This window comes from Zootoca vivipara, chromosome 7 (genome assembly GCF_963506605.1).
Source record: "Zootoca vivipara chromosome 7, rZooViv1.1, whole genome shotgun sequence".
Classification (NCBI taxonomy): Eukaryota; Metazoa; Chordata; class Lepidosauria; order Squamata; family Lacertidae; genus Zootoca; species Zootoca vivipara.
The window spans coordinates 5,551,569-5,577,434 of record NC_083282.1 but is presented as its reverse complement, the minus strand read 5'-3'; the positions used below and the strand labels follow the sequence as shown (position 1 = coordinate 5,577,434).

General features: G+C 43.8%; 2 protein-coding genes across 7 annotated transcripts in view; one reads left to right on the top strand and one right to left on the bottom strand.

Annotated features, from left to right (window-relative positions):
• The window catches only part of ANKRD45 (ankyrin repeat domain 45), a 29,008-nt gene extending 28,546 nt beyond the window's left edge, over positions 1 to 462 (bottom strand). The window contains exon 1 of the mRNA XM_060276602.1: positions 388 to 462. The gene's annotated coding sequence lies outside the window, so the exon portion shown is untranslated. The remainder of the gene's footprint in view (positions 1 to 387) is intronic.
• KLHL20 (kelch like family member 20) lies at positions 87 to 23,964 on the top strand. 6 transcript variants are annotated; one of them, XM_035122058.2, is made up of 13 exons: positions 88 to 275; positions 1,656 to 1,742; positions 3,904 to 3,969; positions 4,749 to 5,322; positions 7,686 to 7,844; positions 9,691 to 9,785; positions 11,626 to 11,741; positions 15,721 to 15,904; positions 17,613 to 17,756; positions 19,114 to 19,247; positions 19,973 to 20,181; positions 21,091 to 21,197; positions 22,025 to 23,964. In XM_035122058.2, the coding sequence occupies exons 3-13, from the start codon at positions 3,947 to 3,949 to the stop codon at positions 22,107 to 22,109; spliced, it is 1,830 nt and encodes a 609-aa protein (XP_034977949.1). In that variant the 5' UTR covers positions 88 to 275; positions 1,656 to 1,742; positions 3,904 to 3,946; the 3' UTR covers positions 22,110 to 23,964. The 6 variants fall into 6 exon arrangements, with proteins under 6 accessions (XP_034977954.1, XP_034977949.1, XP_034977953.1 ...); XM_035122062.2 differs by lacking the exon at positions 88 to 275 and adding an exon at positions 519 to 655; XM_035122059.2 differs by lacking the exon at positions 88 to 275 and adding an exon at positions 526 to 661.
• The last annotated feature ends 1,902 nt before the right edge of the window (positions 23,965 to 25,866 follow it).

Below are 25,866 nucleotides of genomic sequence, written 5' to 3'. Positions count from 1 at the left end.
GGACTCCCTGAGGCCGGAACTTCCGCGCGGCAGTACGCCGTTCCCGAACGGACACCTAACAGGAACGGGCGGCTTCCGGCCGGTGGTGCACACGGGTTTGGGGCGGGGGGGCCGCGGGGGCGGGGTGTGTGCGCTGCGTGCGCGGCTCCTACCGGCAGTTTCCGGGACCAGCAGGAGCTGCGGGAGCCGCTGCAGTGCCAAAAGAAGCCGGGAAGGACTCTTCGAAAGGCCGCCCCGCCCCACCCCCCGCCGCTCCGCCTCGCCTCCGCTGCGAGGTCGGTTCTCGAGGCAGCCGGGGCGGAGGAGGGCTCGGGGCTCGGGGGGGGGAGCCGGGGGGGCGTGTGCGAGGGAAGGGCTGGGGGGGGACGCGAAAGGGAGAGCGCTTACAAGAGCCCTTCAGGCCAAAGGTCCGCCGATCCCAGGGCCCTGCTCCCTTCCAGCCAGGTGCTTCCCCTGTAAACCCGTCCGCAGGGCACGGAGGCAGCAGCTCTCTCTTCGCATTGCTCCTGGCCCCTGCAGGGTATACTGCCTCTTGACGTGGAGGCTCCATTTAGCTGTCGCCGTTGATGAACCCCCTGCCCTCCCTCCACGGATTTTGTTTGTTTGTTTAGTCATCCCGCAGACATGCTCCTGTGCCAAGGCAAGAAGCAGAGAGGTGAAGGTGAATGGACCCTAGAATGTGTCAGGTGGTTTGAGGTGACCAAACTGGAAGATGGACTTAAAGCGGGTGAGGGCGGGGGGGATACAGTGCTGGCTGCATCAGACCAAGGAGGCACTGAGTACCATGGGGAGGCTTTAGTAATCCATGGGATTTATTTATTTATTTTGGCCTTCGATGATGCATCAGTTTGGTTCCTGGGCTTTTAGAAGATTTGCCTTCTCTGACAGCTTCCCAAACTTCTGCAGTGATTGGCTGCATAATCCTTTACATGCCAACTCAAAACGAAGTTCCATTGCATCAAATGGGTCTTGCTTCCAGAAATCAGTGGATAGGATTTGCTACCTTAGACATTGCCTGTGCATGTCAATCTCTTTGGGAATCTGAGATTCACTCTGTTGGTGCCTAGTTTCTGCATCCCATTCAGGTTATCTGATATATTTTTGGGTAGGAATGTGGAATTTACAGCCTGCAGGCCAATCTTGGCCCACCTCCAGTGAGGTCATTTCCCTCAGACCATGCCCACCCACTATCAGTTGACATCACTGCTGATGGAAGGAGAGAACAAAGCTCATTTCTGCATTGGTGGCATACCCTATTCCCAGTAGGGAACAGGACCACACAACCTAGGCAGCAAGATTTAATCCCTGCTTTTCAGCCTTTTAAAACCAGTGGTATTGATTATTTAAAGGCAGAGCATTGAGAGACTTACATACCTGTGTGAGGGATTTTAACAGGTGGATGGGACAACCTACCTGTTAGTCATGTGATACTCTATCACTTGTCTTTGAGGCCCAATCGTCATCAGGATCTGTGCCTAGCCCTATTTTTGGGAAACCTTATTTTTCCAGGGCTGAAAAAGTGCTAGAGTTCTATTCTGCAGGTGCTGCTTTGGTATAGAATAAGTAAAACATTTCAAATTCTTATGTGTTGTAAGCACCTTTGTGCACCTTTAGGCACCTTTGTGGTCACTCATCAAATTTTTTTGTGTGTCCAGTCCTGTTGATCTCAATGGATAAAATGAATAGAAGGCAGGAATTCTTGATTATTCAGGGCTTGTGAATTACCTCAACTTCATAGCAAGGTGAGTGACTGTAAACATGTTTCGTTCACCAATCTCTGTTTTCTTTTTTCTTTTAATATGAGTTATGACAGCTGAAGTGCTTTTTAATGTTTTAAATCCATAATTGGACATGATACTTTTACTTTGGATATGGTAATGGATAAGTATAAAGTTCTGCTTCAGGTAGACTCTGCCCTGATGTTCTGACTACTAGATAAGGAGAGTACTGTACTGTATATAAATTTTAAAAATCCTTTTTCTAATAACTGTTTCATTGTACTTTTATATTGTCAACAGCATTGCATGTAACAGCCAAATTCTTGTAAAATAGACCCCTTGGGGATACGTGTGAAGGAATGGGGCTTTCCTGGACTGCCTGTGTCTTCCGTGGGAATGCAAGTGTGGTGGCCTTGTGTTTGGAGTATCAGGCTGACACCTAGGAGAGCAGGGTTCAAATCCCCATTGCGTCATGGAGTTTTCTGGGTGACCTTAGTCCAGGGGTGGTCTATCTGGTTTGCCGCCTGAGGCAAAATGGGAAGGTGCCACTGGCACCCTCTTGCTGCCCCTGCCAAAGCCTTGCTCACCAGGGGTGCACAGTTGTGATTGCAGTGTGATCTTGCAAGAGCCCTTGCAAGAGGGTGCAGAGGCCTCCAGGGACTCCTATGTAATCTCTCCAGAAGTCACCGCAGCCACTTCTCCTCACTTCTCTGCCTCAGTCTGCTTCATGGACAGACCAGCTCTGCCTTAGACCAGGCACCCCCAAACTTCGGCCCTCCAGATGTTTTGGCCTACAACTCCCATGATCCCTAGCTAACAGGACCAGTGGTCGGGGAAGATGGGAATTGTAGCCCAAAACATTTGGAGGGCCGAAGTTTGGGGATGCCTGCCTTAGACCATTCACCATCTCTCAGCTTAGCCTACCTCAAGGGTTGTTCTGAGGATAAACTTTGGAGGGGGAGAGTGTGCATGCTATATTGAGCTCCTTGGAGGAAAGGTGAAATATAAATGTAAATACTGTATCAGGAATCACTTTCTGAGGGTAAAAGCTGTATGATAGCGGACTGGACTCCCTCAGAAAGTGGTGGATGCTCCTTCATTGGAGGTTGTAAAGCAGAGGTTGGGTGGCCACCTATCAGGGATGCTTTAGCTGAGGTTCCTGCATTGCAGGGGGTTCAACTAGATGACCCTCGGGACCCCTTCCAACTCTTGGATTTTACAGTTCTATGTTGTGTATATTATGGGAATGTTTATTTTACTTTTATGCCTTCCTGCAAGGGGGTGCACATTTTCACATGCCACTTTAAACCACAGTTAAGATTAACCTTAGTTTAAAAGTGAAAGCACACTGCGCTAGTACATGGGGAGAAGATTCTCCCTCACTCCTGCTGCACTAAGGAAACTAAGACATGGTTTGGCTTAGTGCTTTGTCAAAAGCTGTATTTCATGGTTTGCCTCTTCCAAATAAACCATGAACTGTAAGCAAAAAACAAACCTTGCTTGCAGCTTTGAACCAAACTTGGAGCAAGATAAACCAGGAGCCTGGGCTTAAACCATTCCTGCAGTGCAGCAGCAGGGGAATGAAGCAGCCACAAACTTCTCCTTGCATACCAACACACTGTGCATTCACCTTTAAACCACAGTTAAGCTTAACTGTTTAAAGTGACATGTGAACCAGGCCAATATGGACACCAAATGGAAATAAAATATTAAGCAAGCTTGGCAATTTGAACATCTTAAAGAAGAATTGCCTGAGAAACTTCTAATTCTTTTTTTAAAAAATCTGCATCAATGAAGGCAGGGTATAAATGTAATAAATAGTAATTGTGTCTAATGGGCTTACTCCCTGGTCAGTGTATTTAGGAAATGAGACCTCTAGTTCCTCGCCGCCCCCGTGTGCCCTCTGGCGGGTCTTTGGGGGGCTAGAGGGGACAGAAGAGGAAACCCCATTGCACACTTTGGAACTCTTGCAATATTGGAACTGCAGCATTGGATACAGCATGAGGAGTTATATCTGACTAAGTTATACTCTTAGTAAACCTATTGCAGCAAATAGATTTAAGTTGGTCATAGCTAACCTAAGTCGACTGATTTCATTGGATTTACTCTGTGCCCTCATTATACTACTCATGGATTACAGATCGGTAGAGTGGATTGTCACACACTATTTCATTCTTTTCTTTAGCACTGACACAGAAGTGTAGGTTGAAGACTTCTCTTTGCAGTGCATGGACGGAAAGCCAATGCGCAGGTAAGATGCAGAAAGAGAAATTATTGTAGGTTAAATTCAGACATTAAACCAAATCATGGTTTATACTAATCACAGAGTAGAACCCAAACCATGTTTAAGTTATGTATACACAGAGACAAGAACGATTTAGATTTGGTTCTCATTTTCTTTCTGCTCAATACACCTGTTTCTGTGGTGCAAAGCCTCTTGAGATGGGAGTGATAATTATAACTACAGTGGTACCTCCGGTTGCGGACGGGATGCGTTCCGCAACGCCGGTCAGATCCTGAGGTTTCTTCAACCGGAGGTGCCTGTTCTGCGCTTCTGCGCGGCGTGATAGAGCACTACTGCACATGTGCGTGCAGTGAAACCCAGAAATATACTTCCGGGTTTGCCACATGCGTATCCCGAAGGATACGTAACGAGGGGCACATAAGTAGAGGTACCACTGTATTCGTTAATTCAGATTTCACAGCACACCATAGCACAAAAAACTAGGTTTTAGTGTGCAGACTGAGCTGAGTCAGTGCTTGGCAATTCTTGCTGTTAACCATTTTTAAATCGCAAAATTCAGCTGGTGATAGTGAAGCTAAGAGTTGCATTAACTATTTTTAATAGGATAATGGCTGAATGTATTTAAGGAGAAAGTATGTGGGTGAAATTCAACTAACCAGCGTCTTCCTAGGAAGGCCTGCACAATAACTTTCACTTGCACAACTGGACTTTTCTTCTCTTTCCCTGCCTGCCCCTCTGTGCCCCCAAAATTGCCCATTAGTATCACTGGTATTTTCCTTTTCCAGGTGTGCCAGTAATCGAGCAGGCGAAACAGGAATGGATGTAACGAGCCGCTGCACTCTCGGAGATCCCAACAAGCTCCCGGAAGGAGTGCCACAGCCTGCTCGCATGCCTTACATCTCAGACAAGCACCCCCGGCAAACACTGGAGGTCATAAACCTGTTGCGGAAGCACCGGGAGCTGTGCGATGTGGTGTTGGTCGTGGGGGCCAAGAAAATCTATGCCCACCGGGTGATCCTCTCAGCTTGCAGCCCTTACTTCCGAGCAATGTTCACAGGGGAGCTTGCAGAGAGCCGGCAAACTGAGGTGGTAATAAGAGACATTGATGAAAGGGCCATGGAGCTTCTGATTGACTTTGCGTACACATCCCAGATCACAGTGGAAGAGGGCAACGTTCAGACGTTATTGCCAGCTGCCTGCCTCCTCCAGCTAGCTGAGATCCAAGAGGCCTGCTGTGAGTTCCTGAAAAGACAGTTGGATCCTTCCAATTGCCTTGGCATCCGAGCATTTGCTGATACCCACTCCTGCAGAGAACTTCTGAGAATTGCTGACAAATTCACCCAACATAACTTTCAAGAGGTAAGTGGTCCATTTGCCTCTAAGGCCTGGTCTACACAAACAAAGGAATTTATACCACTTCTGAGCACTCCTTGGCATTTTTTCCTGAAATGTCCCTGCAGTTAGAAAATCACCAAAACAGGGAAAGAGTTGGTCCTAGAACCTTGCTCCCTGATAAGTAAGGGGTTTTTTTAATTAAAAAAAAAATGTGGAAGCATTCCAAATTGGAATCCTCTATATACAGGCTGAAGTTCAGTCCTTGATTCTATCTTGCATCGTGTGTGTCTTTGTTTTTGAGTAAAGACATTAATTTGTGCACTTCCTGCATATTTTTCAAATCAATTGACTGGCTGTCATCTTTGATGACATTGATGATAGAAAAGCAGAAGAGCACCCTTTGGGTTCGGTCAGTCAACCAGTTACGAATCCACTGAATAGTAGCATTGTCAAGACCGCATTTTACCAGCTTCTTTACAAGAGTATCATGGGGCACCTTGTCAAAGCCCTTGCTGAAATCAAGATAGGCTATACCCACAGCATTCCCTTCATCTACCAGGCTTGTAATTCTGTCAAAAAATGAGATCAGATTTGTCTGACATGACCTATTTTTCAGAAACCCATGCTGACTTTTAGTGATCACAGCGCTCCTTTCTAGGTGCTCACAGACCGTTAGCTTAATGAATTCTCAAAGATCATGGGGCACCTTGTCAAAGGCCTTGCTGAAATCAAGATAGGCTATATCCACAGCATTTCCTTCATCTACCAGGCTCGTAATTCTGTCAAAATGAATGCTTTCTTAGAGTCTTTTACAAGTGCTACCACATCATCTGCATATAAGTTAAATTCTTGGCCGGTTGTTAGATGTCATAGCCTCAGACAGTGCTCTTTTTCTGGAAAAAGAGGTGCCAGAACTCATCATGAACACCTCCCTTGTTCTCTTATAATGGCAATGGCACCGCCCGAGAGGTGCTGGCCCTGGCTTCAGATATAAGATTGACCAATACTGCAAATAACAGTGGAGAGGGGGGGAGGAACCGTATTGTGGAGTTTATGTGAGCAAGGAATTGGGTTGTCTATTAGCAGATCACTTGGCTGTCTCCATGGCTTCCTTCAGTGTACTTGAGTTGCTTGATCTAGAACTGCATTGTAGGAGTGTTCTGGTGAAAGAAAAGGCTGTTTCCGAGGTATGATATGTAGCTAATTTGGCCCTTCACATGCTAGATTATAGATGTCGTTTCTTTTTCCTCCCTCTTCTAGAGGTTATCAAAAACAAGCTTGCATGTTTTAAGCAGTAGGTTTCTTTTGTTTTAGCTGTTTGGGTTGACGCCAGACCTGCATAACTTGTGACCTACCAAGCCCGAGGATAGGCAAGCAGTCACAATATTTGGGCCCAACCAGACAGCAAAAACAATAGACCGACCAAGTCCACGGTGAACTGTATGTGGATTGGTGGCTCATAAGATATGCAGGCCTCATAGAATCAATTTTGTGATTTCCCTAAGACTCAAGCGACTATAGAAATTTCCTACAGTTCAGTTTGATAGGCTTCAAGGGGCTCGTTCAGTCAATGTTCTTTCCTCTGTTTCAAATGTGAGAGTCTTTGATTCCTCCCAGAGCCTAGAACAAATTTATTCACTTGTTTGCACCATGTCAGAGGCTTGTAATTCGTGCTAGCTAAGTCCTTGGCAGTTTTTAGGAGTCTCTGGTTCCCTCTGAAGTGCATTTGCTCTCATGGCCTCTGTGTGTATTTTTAGAGAAAGTGAGCAGAACAGGGGTGGGATCAAATGAGCCCAGCCCCTTGTCCTGAGATGCTCTTGGATTCTGCCTCAAGCCTAGGTCAAGAAGGCTTTTTCAGATTTATCTGCAAAACTGTTGGTAATTTTATCTGATACTTTTTGTTCTGGCTTTTGTCTGTATTACAGGTGTGCAGCTGCTTTAATAGCTAAGATTCCCCATTCATGTGTATAACCCTCCTATCCACCCCTGAATATGGTTTCTGTTGATTAAAAAAAATGGGTAATGGAAGGCATAAATAACTTGGTACATTATTATCAACTGCCTTTTAAGGGTTGGTTGTTGTTATTTCCAGATAGGAAAACTGGGGCTGTAATGGGCCCAAGACAAGCCTGAAACTCATAGCTGGCAAGGATTTGAAATGAAGCCTTCTGTATTCAAAGCAGTTCACTCTATCTACTGGCCCAGCCTAACTTAACCTGTATTGTTATTTAAAAGTTACCAGTATGTTGCTTTCTGAGCCTTGTAAAATGCTTGTTCCAAAATACTCAGAAGCAGAAGGTGAACAGGACTTTGCACCTGCAGTTCATAATGCTTGCTGGTTGCTTGAAGAGCTTTCCATGACTCTGTATTCTTGCATCTCTTTGCAGGTGATGGAAAGTGAGGAATTCATGCTGCTTCCAGCCAATCAGCTAATTGACATCATATCCAGTGATGAACTGAATGTCCGGAGCGAAGAGCAGGTCTTCAATGCAGTGATGGCCTGGGTGAAATACAGCATTCAGGAAAGGCGCCCTCAGCTCCCCCAGGTGACCTTTGGATTACAGGACTTTTCTTCCGCAAGGACATGCATGCTGATGGGACTTTGCCAGGACCTACTGACATTTATTTACTTATCAATCATCCACGACAGCATGAGCAAGAAAGACACGCAGTCTTAAATTATTAAGGTGGATGAAGACAAGGGAGGGAGGAGAGGGGAGAAATATCAGTGCCCACTTTAGTCTTTTACTTACAGAGCCATAAGAAAAACACAGACTTGTTCCTGCCTTCCAGTGTTCTGGCCAAGGAGCGAAAATGCATTAGGAAGGAGCACTTGTCACTTATATCTCTCTCAGATTGTATCAAAAGCAAACGTATACTTTATTAGAGCTATTTATTGGCTGTTACATAACATTCAGGTTCAGAAGCAGCATCCCATTAGATACCAATTGCTGGGATGTAGCAATGGGAGGCAACTATTGCCTCCAAGGCGATTTTGGGCTTCCCAGGAGGACTTACTGGCAGCTGTGGGAAGCAGGATGCTGGGCTAGATGCAATGTGTGGGCTTTGGCTGCCTTGAAAGTGCAGAACCCTGCTGAAGTCAACCGTTTTGCAACAAAGGCTCCTACCTTGCAGGTTTTTAAGCAGAGGTTGGATGGCCATCTGTCATGGATGCTTTAGTTGAGATTCCTGCATTGCAGGGGGTTGGACTAGATGACCCTTGGGTCCCTTCCAACTCTACAATTATATGATTCTACGAAAGGCAGGAAGTCATCAGGGGTGAGGGACTGACCCCTTCTCAAAAACAGAAAGTGCCTTCACAGACCCAAAGGTGAGGCCTTTCCCAACTGGTCTCAAGGGGAGAATAACACAGTTCTGCATCAATTTTTCTAATCTCATTTTAAAGGCATGTAAAGTAGTGGTCATCACCATTACTTGTAGTTAAAAAGGTAAAGGTACCCCTGACCATTAGATCCAGTTGTGGTCTACTCTGGGGTTGCGGCGCTCATCTCGCTCTATAGGTCGAGGGAGCTGGCAATTGTCCACAGCTTCTGGGTCATGTGGCCAGCATGACTAAGCTGCTTCTAGCAAAACCAGAGCAGTGCACGGAAACACCATTTACCTTCCCGCCGGAGCGGTGCCTTTTTATCTACTTGTCCTCTAAATTGAACATGCATTGTGTAAATAAGTGCTTTATTCTGTCTATTCTGAATCTACTTGCAACACATCATGGTTTCAACACATCAGCCAGCAAGAGAGAATCTAACACTGGTTTTGAAGCAGCTTTACAAACCAAAGCTTCTGCTATAGCTTGATGTGATGACAAGCCATGGTTACGGCATCACATCATTTCCAGAGGCTGCTGTACCATAGAGACAGGAGTAGACTTTGAAGCTGAGTGAGAAGGTGTTCTAAATAAGGCTGAGCAACAACTTTCTCTGCAGAGAACTTTTGGTTTGAATAATTTGTGGACAGGATTGAGGGGGCAAATAGTGTAAAAACCACCTCCCTGACTCGCCTCCGCTTCCAGTCACCATCTGTTTTGCAGCAACAACACTCCTGCCAACCGTTGTGCTAGATAGCATTTATTTCCCTCATTGCATAGCAGTGCTCAAAATTTGTAGAAAGCTACCAAGATCTGCTGAATCGTCATCTAGTTTGTCCACTGTGAATAGGGTGGCGAAGTTGGGGTGCCATTTCAGCTCAGCGCTAGAGTTTAGAAGCCCAAACCACGTTTGGCATGATGAGTGAATGGAGCATGTTGGGTTTTTTTTTACATCTTATAACAACATGATTCACAGAAAGCATTCCCATAACTTCTGGCATATGCTAGGTGCTCTTTAGCAATGTGGTGCCCCATCCCATGTCTGATCCACTGTCCTTGATTTGCAGGTATTGCAACATGTGCGTCTGCCACTGCTCAGCCCAAAGTTCCTGGTAGGCACAGTTGGTTCTGACCCGCTCATTAAAAGTGATGAAGAATGCAGGTGAGTCACCACAGTACACCTACATTTTGAAAGCCAAAAAGTCTTTGTCAATGAGATCTTCTGTCACAACTCATCTTTTGGAAGCTTGACTATTTTTGTGTGTCAGGCTGCCATGTTAAAAAACAAAAAACTACAGTGGTACCTCGCAAGACGAATGCCTCACGCAACGAAAAACTCGCAAGACGAAAGCGCCTTGCGATTTTTATGGTGGCTTGCAAGACAAATTTTTCTATGGCCGTGCTTCGCAAGACGGATTTTTTTTCTAAAGCCACAGCGCCACGTAGCGGATATACAGTGGAAATACAGTGGTGCCTCGCAAGACGACATTTTCGCAATACGACATGGCTCGCGGAACGAATTAATTTTGTCTTGCGAGGTACCACTGTATCGGGAAATGGAATGTTTAAAGTGCCCTTCTACGACCTGGAATTAGGATGCAGCATACAGTGGCAAGGGGATAAAAATAGGTAATGGCAATATCTTTTGTTGGGAAAAAGGAAGTGCATGGATATTTCATTCAGTTGCCAAATTTATCTAATAAAAATAGCACTTTCATTCTCTGTAGCTCACACAACAAAAGCCGATTCTAGTAGATCCCTTGCGGGGTGCAAAAGTCCACCCTTTCTTCTTTTCCACTCCTGACAAAATCATGTCACTTTAAATGATGGATTACCATATAACTTTCCTGCAGCCTTTCTTTCTAGCATGAAACTAATTGTGTTTCTGCTCTACATATGGGCATTATATCAGACTGTAGCAGTAGCCCATAGGGATGATGGGAGTTGTAGTCCAGCAATATCTGGAGGGCCACAGATCACCCCATCCCTACTATAAAGTAAAATGCTTTCTTTCTAAAATGACCAGTTTATTATAAAGTTAGACTGTCTTCCCATAAAATATATCTTCTGTCACAAGCATCTTTTGTTGGGGTGGCGTTGAGAGATTCTGAGAAGCACAAACTTGTGTGAGCCCAGTATCTTAAAAGCTGTACTGTTGACAAATTAAACTGGTACAGCATGATTTGTGGAATCTTTACTGTAAAGTAAATCCCTCCAAGATCAATAACATTTTGCCAGTGCAGGATTGCAACTTCCATCAGGCATAGGGAACCTTTGTGGCCTGATGGGCCAGATCTTTATCTTCCCCCACCCTGGCTACCCAACTTTGACAGCTGGGTGAGACCACCGACCTGTCAGTGGTCTGATGTCTTGTGATTGATAGAAGGATTGTCCCTCCCAACTGTCAGAGTTGGCCCTGGGGCGGGGGGCGGGGGGGCAAACTGCCCGAGCACATCATCTGATGCAAATGGATTCATTCCTGCTTTCTATAGTGTTTTGGCATGGCAGATGGTTCCTCCTGGGAATTCACTGGCTCACCTGAATCAATCAGGGTTGAATTCCCCGTTCAGTACCGGAGCTGTATCTCTACCCAATGTCCCATATGATGCCAGGTGTGAGCCAGGTGGAAGTGGTTTGGGTAGGTTGACTAATCAAACATTTTTAGCATGGTCTGATAAGTTAACATGCCATGGGGGTGATGTTTTTTTTTTCTTTCAAGAAAATTGCATTGCTAAATCCTGACAAGTCAATCGACTTAGCAGGATGCTGCGACTCACCTCCCCCTTTAAAACATGGCCACTAATGTTAATTGTGTTGCTGCTTTTAAGCAGCGTTTTCAAAATGTGTAGGATAAGAAATCAAAATGTTGCATTAAACTGTGTTTGGGTTTTGATTATATAACAAATTACAAATTGTGTCTTGTTTTGGGGCAGTAGTTTTTGGTAATTTGCAAAATGATTGGATCACAGTAACAATACTGTATGGCCTTTCCCTCTATGCAGGGACCTAGTGGATGAAGCTAAGAACTATTTGCTATTGCCCCAAGAGCGACCACTGATGCAGGGACCAAGAACTCGACCACGCAAGCCTATCCGCTGTGGCGAAGTACTCTTTGCAGGTATGTATGTATGTATGACTGTAGACTTGGTCAGGGAGGCATGGCATACCATTTTTTGGTCAACAGTATAGCAAGGCAGCAAGGGCCCTAGCTCTGTTCCAGGCAACAGGATCTCTGACTGTTTTAGTGGGCCACTTTTAACTTGGAGGGAGAATTGACTTATCTAAATGTGTGTGACCTCAAACTTCAGTATGTCAGTATAAATGTGGTAAAATCCAGGCTGAGCAGAAGTAATGTGTTGGAGAGAGAGGTTTGGAAGAGAGATTCCTACTCTCCAGTGAGGGCTTAAGCACAATGATGATTGCTCCAAGCACATTAAAACTTGATTAGTTTGCATCTGCCTTCTCCACCTTTAAACAAATGTTCCCCATGAAAATACTTTGGCTAGAATGAATAATAGATCCTTAGATTTCCAAATAAGTGAATGTTTTATTCAGAGTTTCCAGAAGTTACAGCAAACAAGTCTCCATCTGCTGGCAGTAAAATAAAGATGGAAAATGGTTCCAAACATCTCAAAAAGTAAAAGGACTTGGTTTCCTTACTCTTTGGCTTAGCAAAGATGCAGGCTACAAAGTTGCGCTTTTGGATAGATTCAGTTCACTTGCAGATTCAGGCCACATGGCTTCTTCCTTGTTCCAAGAAGTGAAAAATGGGAGGGAGGAAACCAGGGAGCCTTCTAAACTCCCCCCCCCCAAAAAAACCTCCACCCCAACTGGCAACCTGAGTTCAGGTTAACCCTTTCATTGACCCAGAGCAGAGAACACACACACACACACACACACACACACACACACACACACACACACACACACACACAAAAGTAAGAGCAAAGCAAAGAAATGTAGTAAAAGAAACAGGAATAAGAAAATAATAAAGGAATGAAAAAAAGAAAAGAAGGAAATGAAAAGGGTTTCTGATTCTCCATCTGTCAGTTAAAGCAAAGATGTTTATTCGGCTGTACGCCCATCATAGAACACAACACAGCAAAACAAATCAAATAAAAACCGCAGACTCGTACAAACCACAGATAATATAACACAATTCACAGCTCACAAGGACAAATATTAACAATTCAAAAAACATATCTTGAAGGTTTAAGATTAAGATTAAAGATTAAGATTAAAGATTAAGATTAAAAATTTAGGCGCTAAACTAAAATCAATATCTGATGTCATTAAAAAAAAAATTCTTATGACTATCAATAATCAGCTAACATTAAATATATATGAAGATCATTCAAAATATTCAAAGTATTCACTCCAGAATGCTATCCAGCTGTTCCTCCTTCTGCTAGGCCAGGCATCCCCAAACTTCGACCCTCCAGATGTTTTGGACTACAATTCCCATCATGCCTGGCCACTGGTCCTGTTAGCTAGGGATCATGGGAGTTGTAGGCCAAAACATCTGGAGGGCCGCAGTTTGGGGATGCCTGTGCTAGGCGATCTTTTTCCAGTCTTCGGATCCAGACATCTCAAGTTCAATCATTTTTTCTTTCCTACAAAATATCCTATTACAGTGGTACCTCCGGTTATGAACTTAATTAGTTCCAGAGGTCCTTTCTTAAGCTGAAACTGTTCTTAACATGAGGTGCGCTTTCGCTAATGGCGCCACCCACTGCCGACACGCTACTTCCGCTCGCATCCCGGGGCAAAGTTCACAACTGGGAGCATCTGCTTCCGGTTTAGCGGAGCTCATAATCCGAACCGTTCACAAGGAGGACAGTATTGTGACACGAGGTTCCACTGTATTACACAACAACTCCAGTGTTGAGAAGCAATTTACTCACAAGTCCCTTTGCTGTGGCCATATATTAAAACAGTAATTCATCGTTATTTACTTATTGTATATTAATTAATTCACACCCAGTTCCATAACCTGTTTCCCCTATTTTAAGACGTAGTCATAAAATAAGCCCTAGCAGGATTTTTAAGCATTCAAGGAATATAAGCCATACCTTGAAAATAAGACATAGTGATAGGCGCAGCAGCACTGCCGGCCGTGGCAGGAGGAGGAAAAAAATAAGACATCCCCTGAAAATAAGCCATCGTGTTGTTGTTTTTTGAGGAAAAATAAATATAAGACGGTGTCTTATTTTCGGAGAAACACGGGTATCTTCCATTCCCATTTCCTGTTGGTCATGGTTTTCCATCCTAATTAGAAAAAAGGTCCTTTCATTTCCTCTTCCTCCATTCTTTTCCCTCTGTCCATTCCAAATTGTACACGGGATCCTTTCTTTTTCATCTCTCTCTGACAGCTCAGAATATTTCTTAATCTTTCTGTCCATGGTTTCATTCCACTCCTCCAACGTCATAACTCCACAGTTTGACTGTTTCACTCTTCCAGTACCTGTGTTGAGATCCTCTCCATTTCACCACCTACTGCCTCCTACTACCATTCCACTCTGGCAGTCCTCCATCAATATTATTCTCCAAAGGTTCTGTGTTTTCTTTAGCCTCATCTTTCTCAGGTTCATTTTCATTCACCATTTTATGCATTTCAGCTGCATGCTCTTTCAGTTGCTCATCCAGTAGTTGCTGCACAATGCCAACAGTCAGTGTCCAACAGTATTTTTCCATTACTGAGTGTTCTTGGCCTTACTAACGGCCTTACTAACAACTCACTTTCCTGAAGACCTTACAGTCTTTGCTTTAAGTCAAAGCCCCCGGCTGCTTATCAGAGCACATTATTTTCTCACAGTAGCATAATTATGTTAATTAGTTTCACTGTGCAACCAGCACTTTCAGCAGAGGGACAGAGGGTTAAAAATCAAATACAGTAAAGATTTCTAACAGTTGGAAGACCTCTTAGCTGTTTAAAATATATCTTAGGCACAAACAACAATTAAGACATACTTGTTGTTTTGCTTTCAGTCTTTTAATTGTCGTCTTTTCTTAAGCCAGCAGTTGAGTCACATTCCAGATGTATATTTTAACTGGTAGACAGATAACATGAGTCACAATTTATAACAGTCTCTGTCAGTGTGGATCGTGTGGTGGTTTCTCGCGAGTAATGACAACAAACGCCAACCTGAAAGTTTACAGGTTTATTGTGCATTCTATGTACAGTGCAGAGTTACAAGTTCATGTCTGTCTTAGTCACTCACAGAATCCGGGAGTGCCCCCTTCCAGTTTCGACCCCAGCATAAGAACTTGGACACCCCTAGCCTCTGCCTCCCCTCTTTGTGTTTCAATCCCCTGCGCAATTGGGGCGACAGAAGTAGCGTCTCCCTCTCTGAGCCCTCTTGACTAAGGTGGTACAAGGGCTCAGAGCCAGCATCCTGGAGCCCTATCTCCTCCATGCTGACCTCCTCCCTCCCTGCTGGGTGTTTGGCTGTGTTCCCGGCTGGAGGAGGTGCTGCTCAAGAGAAGGGACCGAGGCTCCCTATATCCCAATCTCCTGTCCCCACTCCTTCTGCGGACCTTGTGGACGCCCCCTGACAGTCTCACAAATAATTTCAAAAAGGGAAGTTTAGCCAACCTTATGTTCCTTAAGGCTGTTATGTGGTGTTTGGGCAAGAATGTGATTTCTTCCACTCTCAGTCATTCACTCCCATCCAAGTCCCTCAAAAACTTCTCAGTTCCTTAGCATGGAAAGCAGCCTTTCAGAGCATTAGAGCAGGCATCCCGAAACTGCGGCCCTCCAGATGTTTTGGCCTACAACTCCCATGATCCCTAGCTAACAGGACCAGTGGTCGGGGAAGATGGGAATTGTAGTCCAAAACATCTGGAGGGCCGAAGTCTGGGGATGCCTGCATTAGAGGTTAATCCCCATTATCTCTGTTTTCCCAGAGGTAATGGGATAACCAAGTTTTACGGCTTTGCTGTCATTACTTGCCACATAATTGTATCTGTCGATGGTGTGTTGACAACAGATGTCTAGTCCACCATTTTTCTTCCCCAGAAGTTCATATTAGTGTTAATATAATTATGTATTTAATTATATCCTGTCATTCCATTGCATTATCTCCAACAACTTTCAGTGGGTGGCTGGTGCAGCGGGGATGCCATTTCCAGTGTTGAGCGCTACGACCCTCAAACCAATGAGTGGCGGATGGTAGCCTCCATGAGCAAAAGGCGGTGTGGTGTTGGAGTCAGTGTCTTGGATGACCTTCTGTACGCAGTGGGAGGCCATGATGGTTCTTCCTATCTTAACAGTGTGGAAAGGTAAGTTCTTGTCAAACACACTTTCCTGGTTCTCCGGAGCTTAACTGCTTGCTCCGATTATAGCAATGGATGTTGAATCAGGTTCCATGCAAGCTGCTATTCCCTATCTCATTTTTTTAATTTTCTTGGAACGAGAAAGATAGCTTATTCCAAACATCCCAAACCACAATGCAAACTAGAGACTACTATAACTGTAACCTAATACTCCTGCAGCAGTGTGAGAACCATTCCCCACCACAAGTTGTAACCATTGCACAATATATCTAAAAAATGATTGATCAAGATCCAAATACTTTCCTAAACAAGCATTTTTTTAAAAAAATTATCTGTACGCATGGTACACTATGCACACCTGTTTGGAGTGGTTCTGGTATCTGGCTCACCATTTGCATCTCTGAGGACATTGCTTTTTTCTTTTAAGGTTTCCAAGTCTGATTGTCATAGAGATTTCTTAGGTTAGAAACGGCACATGCACACACACTGCAGGGATCCACTTTTTCTGGCCCTCCCTCTCTTATCTAACTTTGGTATCAGCCCCTCTTTCCATTAGCGGTGGCGAATTGCAGCAGGACTGGGAAGGAGCACATAATTCTTTCCCTCCGGCTTTCGGCTGAGGGAAAGGAGACTAAGCAGCACCTCGTTTCCCTTCCTCTCTTCCCCAAACTCAGCTTCCAGGTACACAGCTGAACTGTGGGGAAACCCTCCCTGTCCAGCCGGGTGTTTGTGCCTGTAGACATGGACAAGTCAGGCATGTGCTGCTGCATGCATCCACAACTGTGTTTTTAGATTTTTGGAGAGGGGCCTCTTTCGGCTTTCTTCCCAGAAGATCATTTTGTTTTGTTGTTGTTTTTTTTAAAATATGTTTTATTGATTTTATAACAATTACAAAAAGAACAAGATACAAAAAATACAAAAGACTTAAAATAAAATTAGAAAACAAAAACCAAGAAAAAACAGAAAAACAAATCTTTAACATTTAATCCAATATATATCTTACCCTGCCGACTTCCTCCTTCCCCGTTTCTATTCATATCTATTGCAACACTCTCTACTCCTTAATCTATTTCTTCTTCTAATATGCCTATGATAGGTGGTTTTAATAATTATTTTACATTTAAAACTTATTTCCTTCTTACAAAATCTTAATGCTTCTTCAGCATCTTTGTATAACCACTTACCTTATTGTCCAATTTTAATCTTATATTTCTCTAAATAAATCTTAAATTTCTTCCAGTCTTCTTCCACCATCTCTTCTCCCCGATCTCGGACTCTCGCGGTCAGTTCAGACAGTTCCATAAATTCTATCAGCTAGATAGAATTCCATAAATTCTATCCCAGAAGATCATTTTGTCCTTCTGTTGACCTCAAGGCTCAGCTGAGCTTCCCGGTTCTTCCCTCTTGTGCCTGTGTGGTGGCATTTTTACTTAGCACAGCATCAACCCTGCAGCCTAAACATCATAAGCAGAGGGACTGAGGGCCTGGTGCTCCTGATCCCATGTGATCTCAAACTTGGAAAAGGAGGTACCGCCTCTGGAAAGAGTACCCCATTCCATTGATTAATCTGTGTCCAGGTTAGAATGTTTAGCCTCTACTGACATCGACCAATGAGAGGTCTTGAGGAAAGGGCAGTAAGCAATGAGAAAATGCAAAAGGTTTAAGAAATCCAGGTGAAATTACCATCAAGACCTGACATATTTGCCTTTTCTAGATACGACCCAAAGACTAATCAGTGGAGCAGTGATGTAGCGCCCACCAGCACCTGCAGAACCAGTGTCGGAGTGGCAGTTCTTGGTGGCTACCTGTATGCTGTGGGTGGACAGGATGGTGTCTCCTGTCTTAACATTGTTGAAAGGTATTTTTTTTAAAAAAAGGCGTTGGGAGGTTGAGCACTCACGCACATTCCTATGCACACTGCCAGGAATCTTTTGCTACTGTTATAATGTGTGTCTGTTGTGAACACGTCTTTGCCCTTAGCCTTATGCTCACAAAAAGGAATGAAGGAAGATTGGTTTAGTACATGAAACGAAAGTGACAGTATATGAATGCTCCTTTCAGACAGCAGTTGCAATATAAGCAGGCATCAACTCATAGAGCATACACAGCATAATCTAAAGAGAAAAAAGGACCCCTAGCTATCCCAAAAAGCTTAGAGACAATAAATGTGACAATTTTGCCACTGTACTCATGCTAAAAGTCAAGTGAGAAAGGAGAGAGAAGTAAGCAGAACCTCAGGGATCAATTCGTTTGAGAATTACCGTATTTTTCCATCTATAAGATGCCCCCCATGTATAAGACTCCCTCTATTTTTTTAACCCCAAATTAAGAAAATGCACTATGCACTATGTGTGTATAAGACGACCTCTTATTTTAAACTTCAAAAATTTTAGGAAAAAAATATAGTCTTATACAGTACACGGAAAAATATGGTATGCTCTCCTCATCAGTAACCCATACTAGCAAGGCTACGACATCTTCTCACCCATGCCTTGGTCCTTGGTCCAGTGAAGCAAAGAGTTCATTCCCAAGATTGTAGAGTGAAAAAGGGTCCCTTGTTGGAGCTTTGAGAGCAACCTAAGCATTTAAAATCTGATGTTTAAGTACTATTTTGAGCCAGGAGGATTTTCTCGTTTTTTAGATGAGTAATTGTCATAAACAGCGTTTCTGTGCGCTGCCCTGGTTCACCAGAAGCGCCTTAGTCATGCTGGTCACATGACCCAGAAGCTGTCTGTGGACAAACACCGGCTCCCTCGGCCAGTAAAGCGAGATGAGCTCCGCAACCTCAGAGTCGTCCGTGACTGGACCTAACAGTCAGGGGTCCCTTTACCTTTATTGTAATAATATCCCCCCCTCAATTGTTTAGTTCTTGTCTGTTCGTTATTTTGTTTACCTTGCCCAGTTTATAGTTGAAAGGACATGACCCTCTTGACAAATGAGTAACTGGTTTCCTACGTACCGTCCATGTTTCCCAAATCCTGGTTTATCTTTGGTAGAACATTCTGTTGTCTATATGGTATGGAACCCATTCTGTTTTCAGGAGGTGATAATTAAGTTTGCTGGTCTTTATTTTAAGTATTATGGGGTCAGGATATTTACCAGTGCCTTCCAAGATACATTTAAGATAAAGACTAGTACCAGGGTCAAGATACTTGAGGGGTATTGGTGGAATTGGTCAGACTTGGTGAGAGAGATGCTTTTGTGTTTTGTTTGAGGTATGACCCAAAGGAGAACAAATGGACTCGAGTGGCATCCATGAGTACAAGGCGCCTTGGGGTGGCTGTGGCTGTGCTGGGTGGCTTCCTTTATGCTGTTGGGGGCTCTGATGGGACGTCACCTCTGAACACAGGTATCTCCATGCAAGAGCTGTTAATTTACTCTCCAGGTGCTTTTGAGGAATTCTGACATGACTCATTTGAAGAAGGTTTTACTGAGAAAATGAAAGGGCTGGTAGTAGTAGAGTTCAGCTCAGGGTGGTTTTCTTTACCAAACTGTCATATTTTGCTAATTTAAATTGAGTAAATATGCAGATGTCTCCATCTGATAGGCAATTTCCCAAGACAAATATTTGAGAACTGTTAAATCCTAGACTTTCAATATTCTCATGTAGGACAGCAGTGGCTGCTCACCATTATAACTGAATAGCCACTGAATAGCTGAAGTTTCTCCAGGTTCAGGGACAGTATACTTCAGATTTCCAGCTTCTGGGAGAAAAAGGTGGGGGCTGCTTTTGGGTTTCTTGGAAGCATCTGGCTAGCCCAGGATCATAGAATCATAGAGTTGAAAAGGGACCCCGATGATCATCTAGTCCAACCCCCTGCAATGCAGGAATATGCAGCTGTCCCATATGGGGATCAAACCTGCAACCTTGGTGTTATCAGCACCATGCTCTAACCAACTGAGCTATCCGATAGGCCATATCAGAAACACGATAGCGCAGTTGATGGGCCCTTGGTCTGATGCAACAGAAGGAATAGAAATGAGAACGAACAATGGCTTCAATTGGTGTTTGGCTTTTCTTTTCTTCTGGCTATGTTCTTCTGCCCTTGACCCATGTATGCAAATCTTCCACAGTGGAGCGCTACAACCCTCAGGAGAACCGCTGGCACACAATAGCACCCATGGGCACTCGACGTAAGCACCTAGGTTGTGCGGTATATCAAGACATGATCTACGCTGTGGGAGGCAGAGATGACACAACTGAACTTAGCAGTGCTGAGCGATACAACCCCAGAACGAACCAGTGGTCTCCTGTGGTAGCCATGACGTCACGCCGTAGTGGGGTAAGCTTGAATTCTTTAGACCAGAGGTGGCTAACCTGAGCGCTGGATCCAGTCTGGTAAGCTACAGGAAGTGGCCTACCAGCTACTGCAGCTTTTCTCTTCCATTTTGAGCAGGAAATAAAGCTCTCTGTTCTTTAGGAAAGCAATCAGAGTGCTTTAGGATCTCTAAAGAGGGACCTTTTCTCGCCAACCTCTACACCAGGGGTGCCCAAACTTTTTCCAAAGAGGACCAGATTTGATGGAGTGAACACGCATGAGAGCCGACCAAAGTTGTTGAGGTTTTTTAAGGATTTTAAGGACATATACTGCCACAGGAGCCAGATTTAGTCGGCCGGTGGGCCGGATTAGACCCCTGAAACGGACTTTGGTCATACCTGCTCTACACTAAGCAGCACAACGCTAAGATTGGAGACAAGCCCTCTGACAGCTCTTTAGATCCTCCAGGATAAAAGCCCCCCCCCCCTTCCACTGCTGGAGTTGGGAGGGCTGGAAATGCTAAGACTGGGTGGGTGTGATAGGGAGAGTGCTGTATGCTTGCATGTTTGGCGTGTGTGTGTATATACCTTCGTTACACCGTCACTAATATGTGGCCATCAGAGGAATGCCTGACCATCAGTGCTGCCCTTAGGCTGAAAAGAAAATTCAGACTTGGAGTGAAGCAGTACAATTCTGTCAACTCTGGATGTAGACAGTATGTGCATTGAGATATATAGCCTGACCAATGAACTAGTTAAACTACTTACCTCTTATCCATATTCTTCTTCTCAGTTGCTCTTCCACCGATGGAAAAATGTAAATTGTGTACTTGACCCCACTGAATATCCTTCTGCAGAAGCCCTTGTGTTTAGAACACTAGACTGTATTGCAACATTTCAACTTACACAAATCACTTATTTGGTCATTATCTAGGTTGGCCTCGCTGTTGTGAATGGACAGCTAATGGCTGTAGGGGGCTTTGATGGCACAACATACTTGAAGACTATTGAAGTGTTTGACCCAGATGCCAACACATGGAGGTAAAGAAGTTTAAAGATCATAATCAGGATGCATTTTGTCTTTCGAACAATACTATTCAGAAGTAACGCCAACCCTTGCTTTGGCATTAAATGGTAGAATTTCAGTTCATGCACTCCCTTCTCCCTTAGTGCACTTTGATTCCCTCCCAATTCTACAGAAAACCTTAGTTTCTGTTTTAAAGTTGGAAATACTATGGTTTGCCCAGAAGCCAAAATTGAAAAACACAGTCTAGGGCAGGATTCAACTAAAACGCCCCGCCAAAGAAAGTCTGTGCAGTGGGACTTTCCCTCCTCTCTTCCCCCTGTGTGCTTCCATTAGCTCTAGGGCTGTGTCAGAAAATTCAGAGCAAGATTGTTGACAGAGCAATTTGCTTGTATTATGCTGAATTCCTCCCAAAATATGGGTTCCAGTGTGGGCTTGAGGTATAAAGACAAACTCCAGCTTGTCACAAAATGAAGGGGGGAAGGGAACAGACAAGTCTGAGTCTTGCTCTCATAATATGAAAGCATGGTTTGATTTGGTGGTTGAACCAGCCTTTTTATTAAGATGGTGTACAGATTCCTATCAACCCTAGGCATCCAGTACAGTACCCTAGGCATCAAAATAATGTCAAGACCTTTTTCTTCAGTCTCTTCATATTTTGCTGGCCTATACCCCACTATTTAGTAACAAGCATGCCAGCTAATGATTATTCTCATATGGGAATTTCTCTCCCCTAATACAGTCATTTGGAGACCATCCATGTTGACTATCATAAATCTGATTCTTGCACTTCTGTAAGAATAGGGGTTAAATCAGAGTAACAAAGTGTGTCTTTCCTTTGCAGACTGTATGGAGGAATGAACTATCGTCGGCTTGGAGGTGGAGTGGGAGTTATAAAAATGACACACTGTGAATCCCATATATGGTAGAAAGCCAATGGGAGAAATCTCTCACTCCGAGTTCATTCCTATTGAAGCTGGTCAGCTTGGTGACTGCTGAGCTCTCTGAGGCTCTAGTAAAATTGAGATCACATTTCTATTATTCGCTGGTGCCTCTTTCTATGGGACTATAATGGATGTTGCAAGCATTTTCCCCTCCTCTACTAGTTACAGAAGACCAGACCAAGCAACCCCAGAAATATACCTGGAACACATAGTTTTCATTGTCTTTGTCTCCCCATTCTAATTTTACAATCTTAATGAAGAAACTGGAATGTGATGTTATTCTAAGCAATGAAGACCGCAAGCTGTATACGAGTTCCATCAAAGACATGAGCCTATTCAGAGGTAGGCAATGCATCTGCATAGACCAGGCATGGCCAGACTTGGCCCTCCAGATGTTTTGGGACTACAATTCCCATCATCCCTGACCACTGGTCCTGTTAGCTAGGGATGATGGGAGTTGTAGTCGTGGCCTTGTTTAAAGAGGAAGGCAAACGGGACCCATATGCTCCATTTAAACGAATTAGTTGCGTATGAGCCCATTCATTTCAACAGGGCTTTGGCGGAAGATGCTGCTGCTGCTTGAGTTTTACATTGCATTGGGGAAAATTCTATATATGCTGAAACCTGTTCCATTTAATTTCTACCATATTGTTGATATCATGGTAATGTGATTTCCCCCCCAAGTAAAATTCTGATGCAGCTTTCTAAATGAAGCTGTTTGTAAGCTTTGGCCTAGTTAAAATCTTTGGAAGCAAAGGGCTAGCCAACAAAAGACCTCGGTGTTGCTGGCACTGTGGGTTAGTAAGAACAAAGAATTTTTTAAAAAAATATGGTAGTGGAACAAGGAATAGACACATAATAATTTGAGCAATCTACCAGGAAGTTCTCCAGCACAAGCCCCACTGAAGTCAAGGTGGGGCACAGCAAAATTTGTGTGCTGCTTCTGTCCATTTCTGTACGGGTTGTGGAGGAGAATGTCTTGGCTCCCGTTGTATACTTTATGCTCCAGTTGCATCTGTTTTGTATTTCTCACTGTTTGTGCACTAGTAATGTTAACTAGTGTGACTTTAAGTGCATACACAAGCCTGATTTGGATTAAAGAAGAGTACTGTATCAGAAATAGGATACCTATTTTATCTCATAGTAATAATTTGTACTTCAGAGCCACACACTTGCCCTTAGTGAAATGGTATCTACATCTATCTATAACGATGCCTGTCTTGTCACTTTTGAAAGACATGCTTAGAATTATAAGCATTATGAATTTGTCTAAGCTGCCATCTTTATCCTTAAAGCATAGTCCTCTCTAAAAACTCAGCTGTGTCACGGCTGTAGCTAAATTAGTGGGCTGTAAGGATGGAAACCTATGTCACTGCAGTTCTTGGTTCTAGTCAACCCCAGCAAACATGGTCAGTGATGGCTGGAGCTAAAGAACAGTTATGTATAACTTGTGTCCTATTCCTGTGGTGCCAAGAAAGCAGCAGAAAGGAGAGCTGATCGTAGCATCGGGTGTGGCAAGTTGCAAGGAATGCCAATAAAACTAAGTTTTACTGACATTTCCTTTAAAAAGTAGCTTTATTTGTAAACTTCAACATCTTCAATGTCTTTGGGTGGGTGGGGAACTTAACACAAGTGGATTTTCAAGAAAGGGGAAAACCCTTCTTGGCCTGAGAGATGGCATTCTTGTGTTTACATTTTGAACATTTGCACCTTTACAAAGAAAAAGTATTCTGTAAACAAATGTTTACATATCATTTGTGCTTTTTCTAGCATGAGTTTATTTGTATAAATAGTGTTACCTTAATAAAATCATTTGGTGTTTTCTCATGACTTAACTGAAGGAACAGAAGTTGCTGGTTTATAAACTTACTTTCTAGCTCCCAACTCAAACCCTTTGGGCTAGTAAATTGAAAGCAGTATTTGAGCAAAATACCTCTGTATAGCCTTAATATACAGTACGCCCACAACATATCGTATTTACTCAAATCTGATGCTCACCTTTTTTGGCCAAATTATGTCACGAAAATTAAGTTGCGCATTAGATTTGATGGCACATTTACATTCACCAGCAAATACCTTTTGAGGGTTTCAAGGTTCTGAAAATTGAGGTGCACATTAGATTTGAGTAAATACAGTCCATGGGGGGTTACATTCTGGAGATCATGTCCAAAGCCAAAATCATGTCTAGCCAAAGCACATTGGGCTCAGAATAGTGGTGGGCTGGCTTGCCAAAGTATCTTTTTTTGCCCAGCACGTAAAAATGCACACAAGTTGTGGGCTTACTGTGGTATCAATTGCATGTGCAGCTGAAGAACTTAAGAGCCTGCTGTATCAGATGTGTATAGGAAATCTACAAACAGGATCTGAACCCAAGAGCACTCTCCCTTCCTGCAGTTTCCAGCAACTACCTCCAACCATGGAGGCAGAGCATAGCCATCATGGCTTATAACCACTGATGGCCTTTATTTGCCATGCATTCATCTAATCCTCTTTTAAAGCCATCCAAGTTGGTGACCATCACTGCTTCCTATAGGAGGGAGTTCCATTAACCAAGGGCAGTGTAAGGCGTTTTCTTTTACCTGTCCTGAATCATTCAGCTTCACTGGATTTTATGGAAGCATAGAGTTGGAAATAATCCCACAGGTTTTGTAGTCCAACCCTGCAGAGTGCAGGAATCTCAACTACATCATGCATGATAGGCGGCTGTCTATCCTTTGCTTTAAAACATCCAAGGAGAGTCCATTTCACTGTTGAATGACTCTTACCATCGTAAAGTTCTTCCTGACATTTAGTTGGAATCATCTTCCTTGTGACTTGAAGCCATTGGTTCAGGTTCTACCTTGCAGAGCAGGAATCTTGCTCCATCTTCCATGTGATAACCCTTAGATATTTGAAGATGGCTATATTTCCTCTCAGTCTATCAGGCTAAACATACCCAACTCCCTCAATTATTCCTCATAAGGTTTGCTTTCAATACCCTTTTTGTTGCTGTCTCTGCACATTCCAGCTTGTCAATATCCTCCTTAAAAAATTGTTGTGCCCAGAACTGGACACAGTATTCTAGGTGTGGTCTCACCAAGGCAAAAATAGAGTGGTACTATTACTTCAGTGATCTGGACACTACTTGTTGATGCAACCTAGAAAAGCATTACTGTATATTCCTGCGTATAAGACTACTTTTTAAAGCCAGGAAAAACTTCTCGAAAGTTGGGGGTCGTCTTATACGCCGGGTCGTATTTCTTATACGGCGAGTATATCCCAAACTATATTTTAACTGGAAAAGTTGGGGGTTGTCTTATACGGTATATGGTATATATGGTAGCTTTTTTTTGCTGCATCATCACACTGTTGACTCATGTTAAGCTTGTGGTATACCAAGACCCCTGGATCATTTTCACAAGCCAGTTGTACCCCATCATATTTGAGCAGATGGTTCTTCCTGCATAAGCGTAGAACCTATTGAAATTCTTGTTAGTTTAAGCCTAGTTTTTCACTCTGCCCTTCCCCCACACTACACTACTCATTAGCAGAGGTTGGCCCCAGGTGCAAAATTCTGAGGGACGCAACCAGGCACAATGTCCACACCCTGCACCCCTGGGCTGGCCAAGCCCAGAGCTGGCCAAGCCACCCAGCTAAAAATGCGTGTCCACCGCCCCTGGCTTCATTTGTAATCTCAAAATCTCCCTGAGCAGTTTGATTGGGACAATAGAATGTCCTTCATACTAAATTACTTGAGGCCCAA

Excerpts from the sequence above, each read along its gene's own strand:
- KLHL20 (XM_035122063.2), top strand. The coding sequence starts at position 3,947 with ATGGACGGAAAGCCAATGCGCAG. Across the intron at positions 5,323-7,685 it reads CCCAACATAACTTTCAAGAG|GTGATGGAAAGTGAGGAATT; the intron begins GTAAGTGGTCCA and ends ATCTCTTTGCAG. Across the intron at positions 17,757-19,113 it reads TGTCTTAACATTGTTGAAAG|GTATGACCCAAAGGAGAACA; the intron begins GTATTTTTTTTA and ends GTTTTGTTTGAG.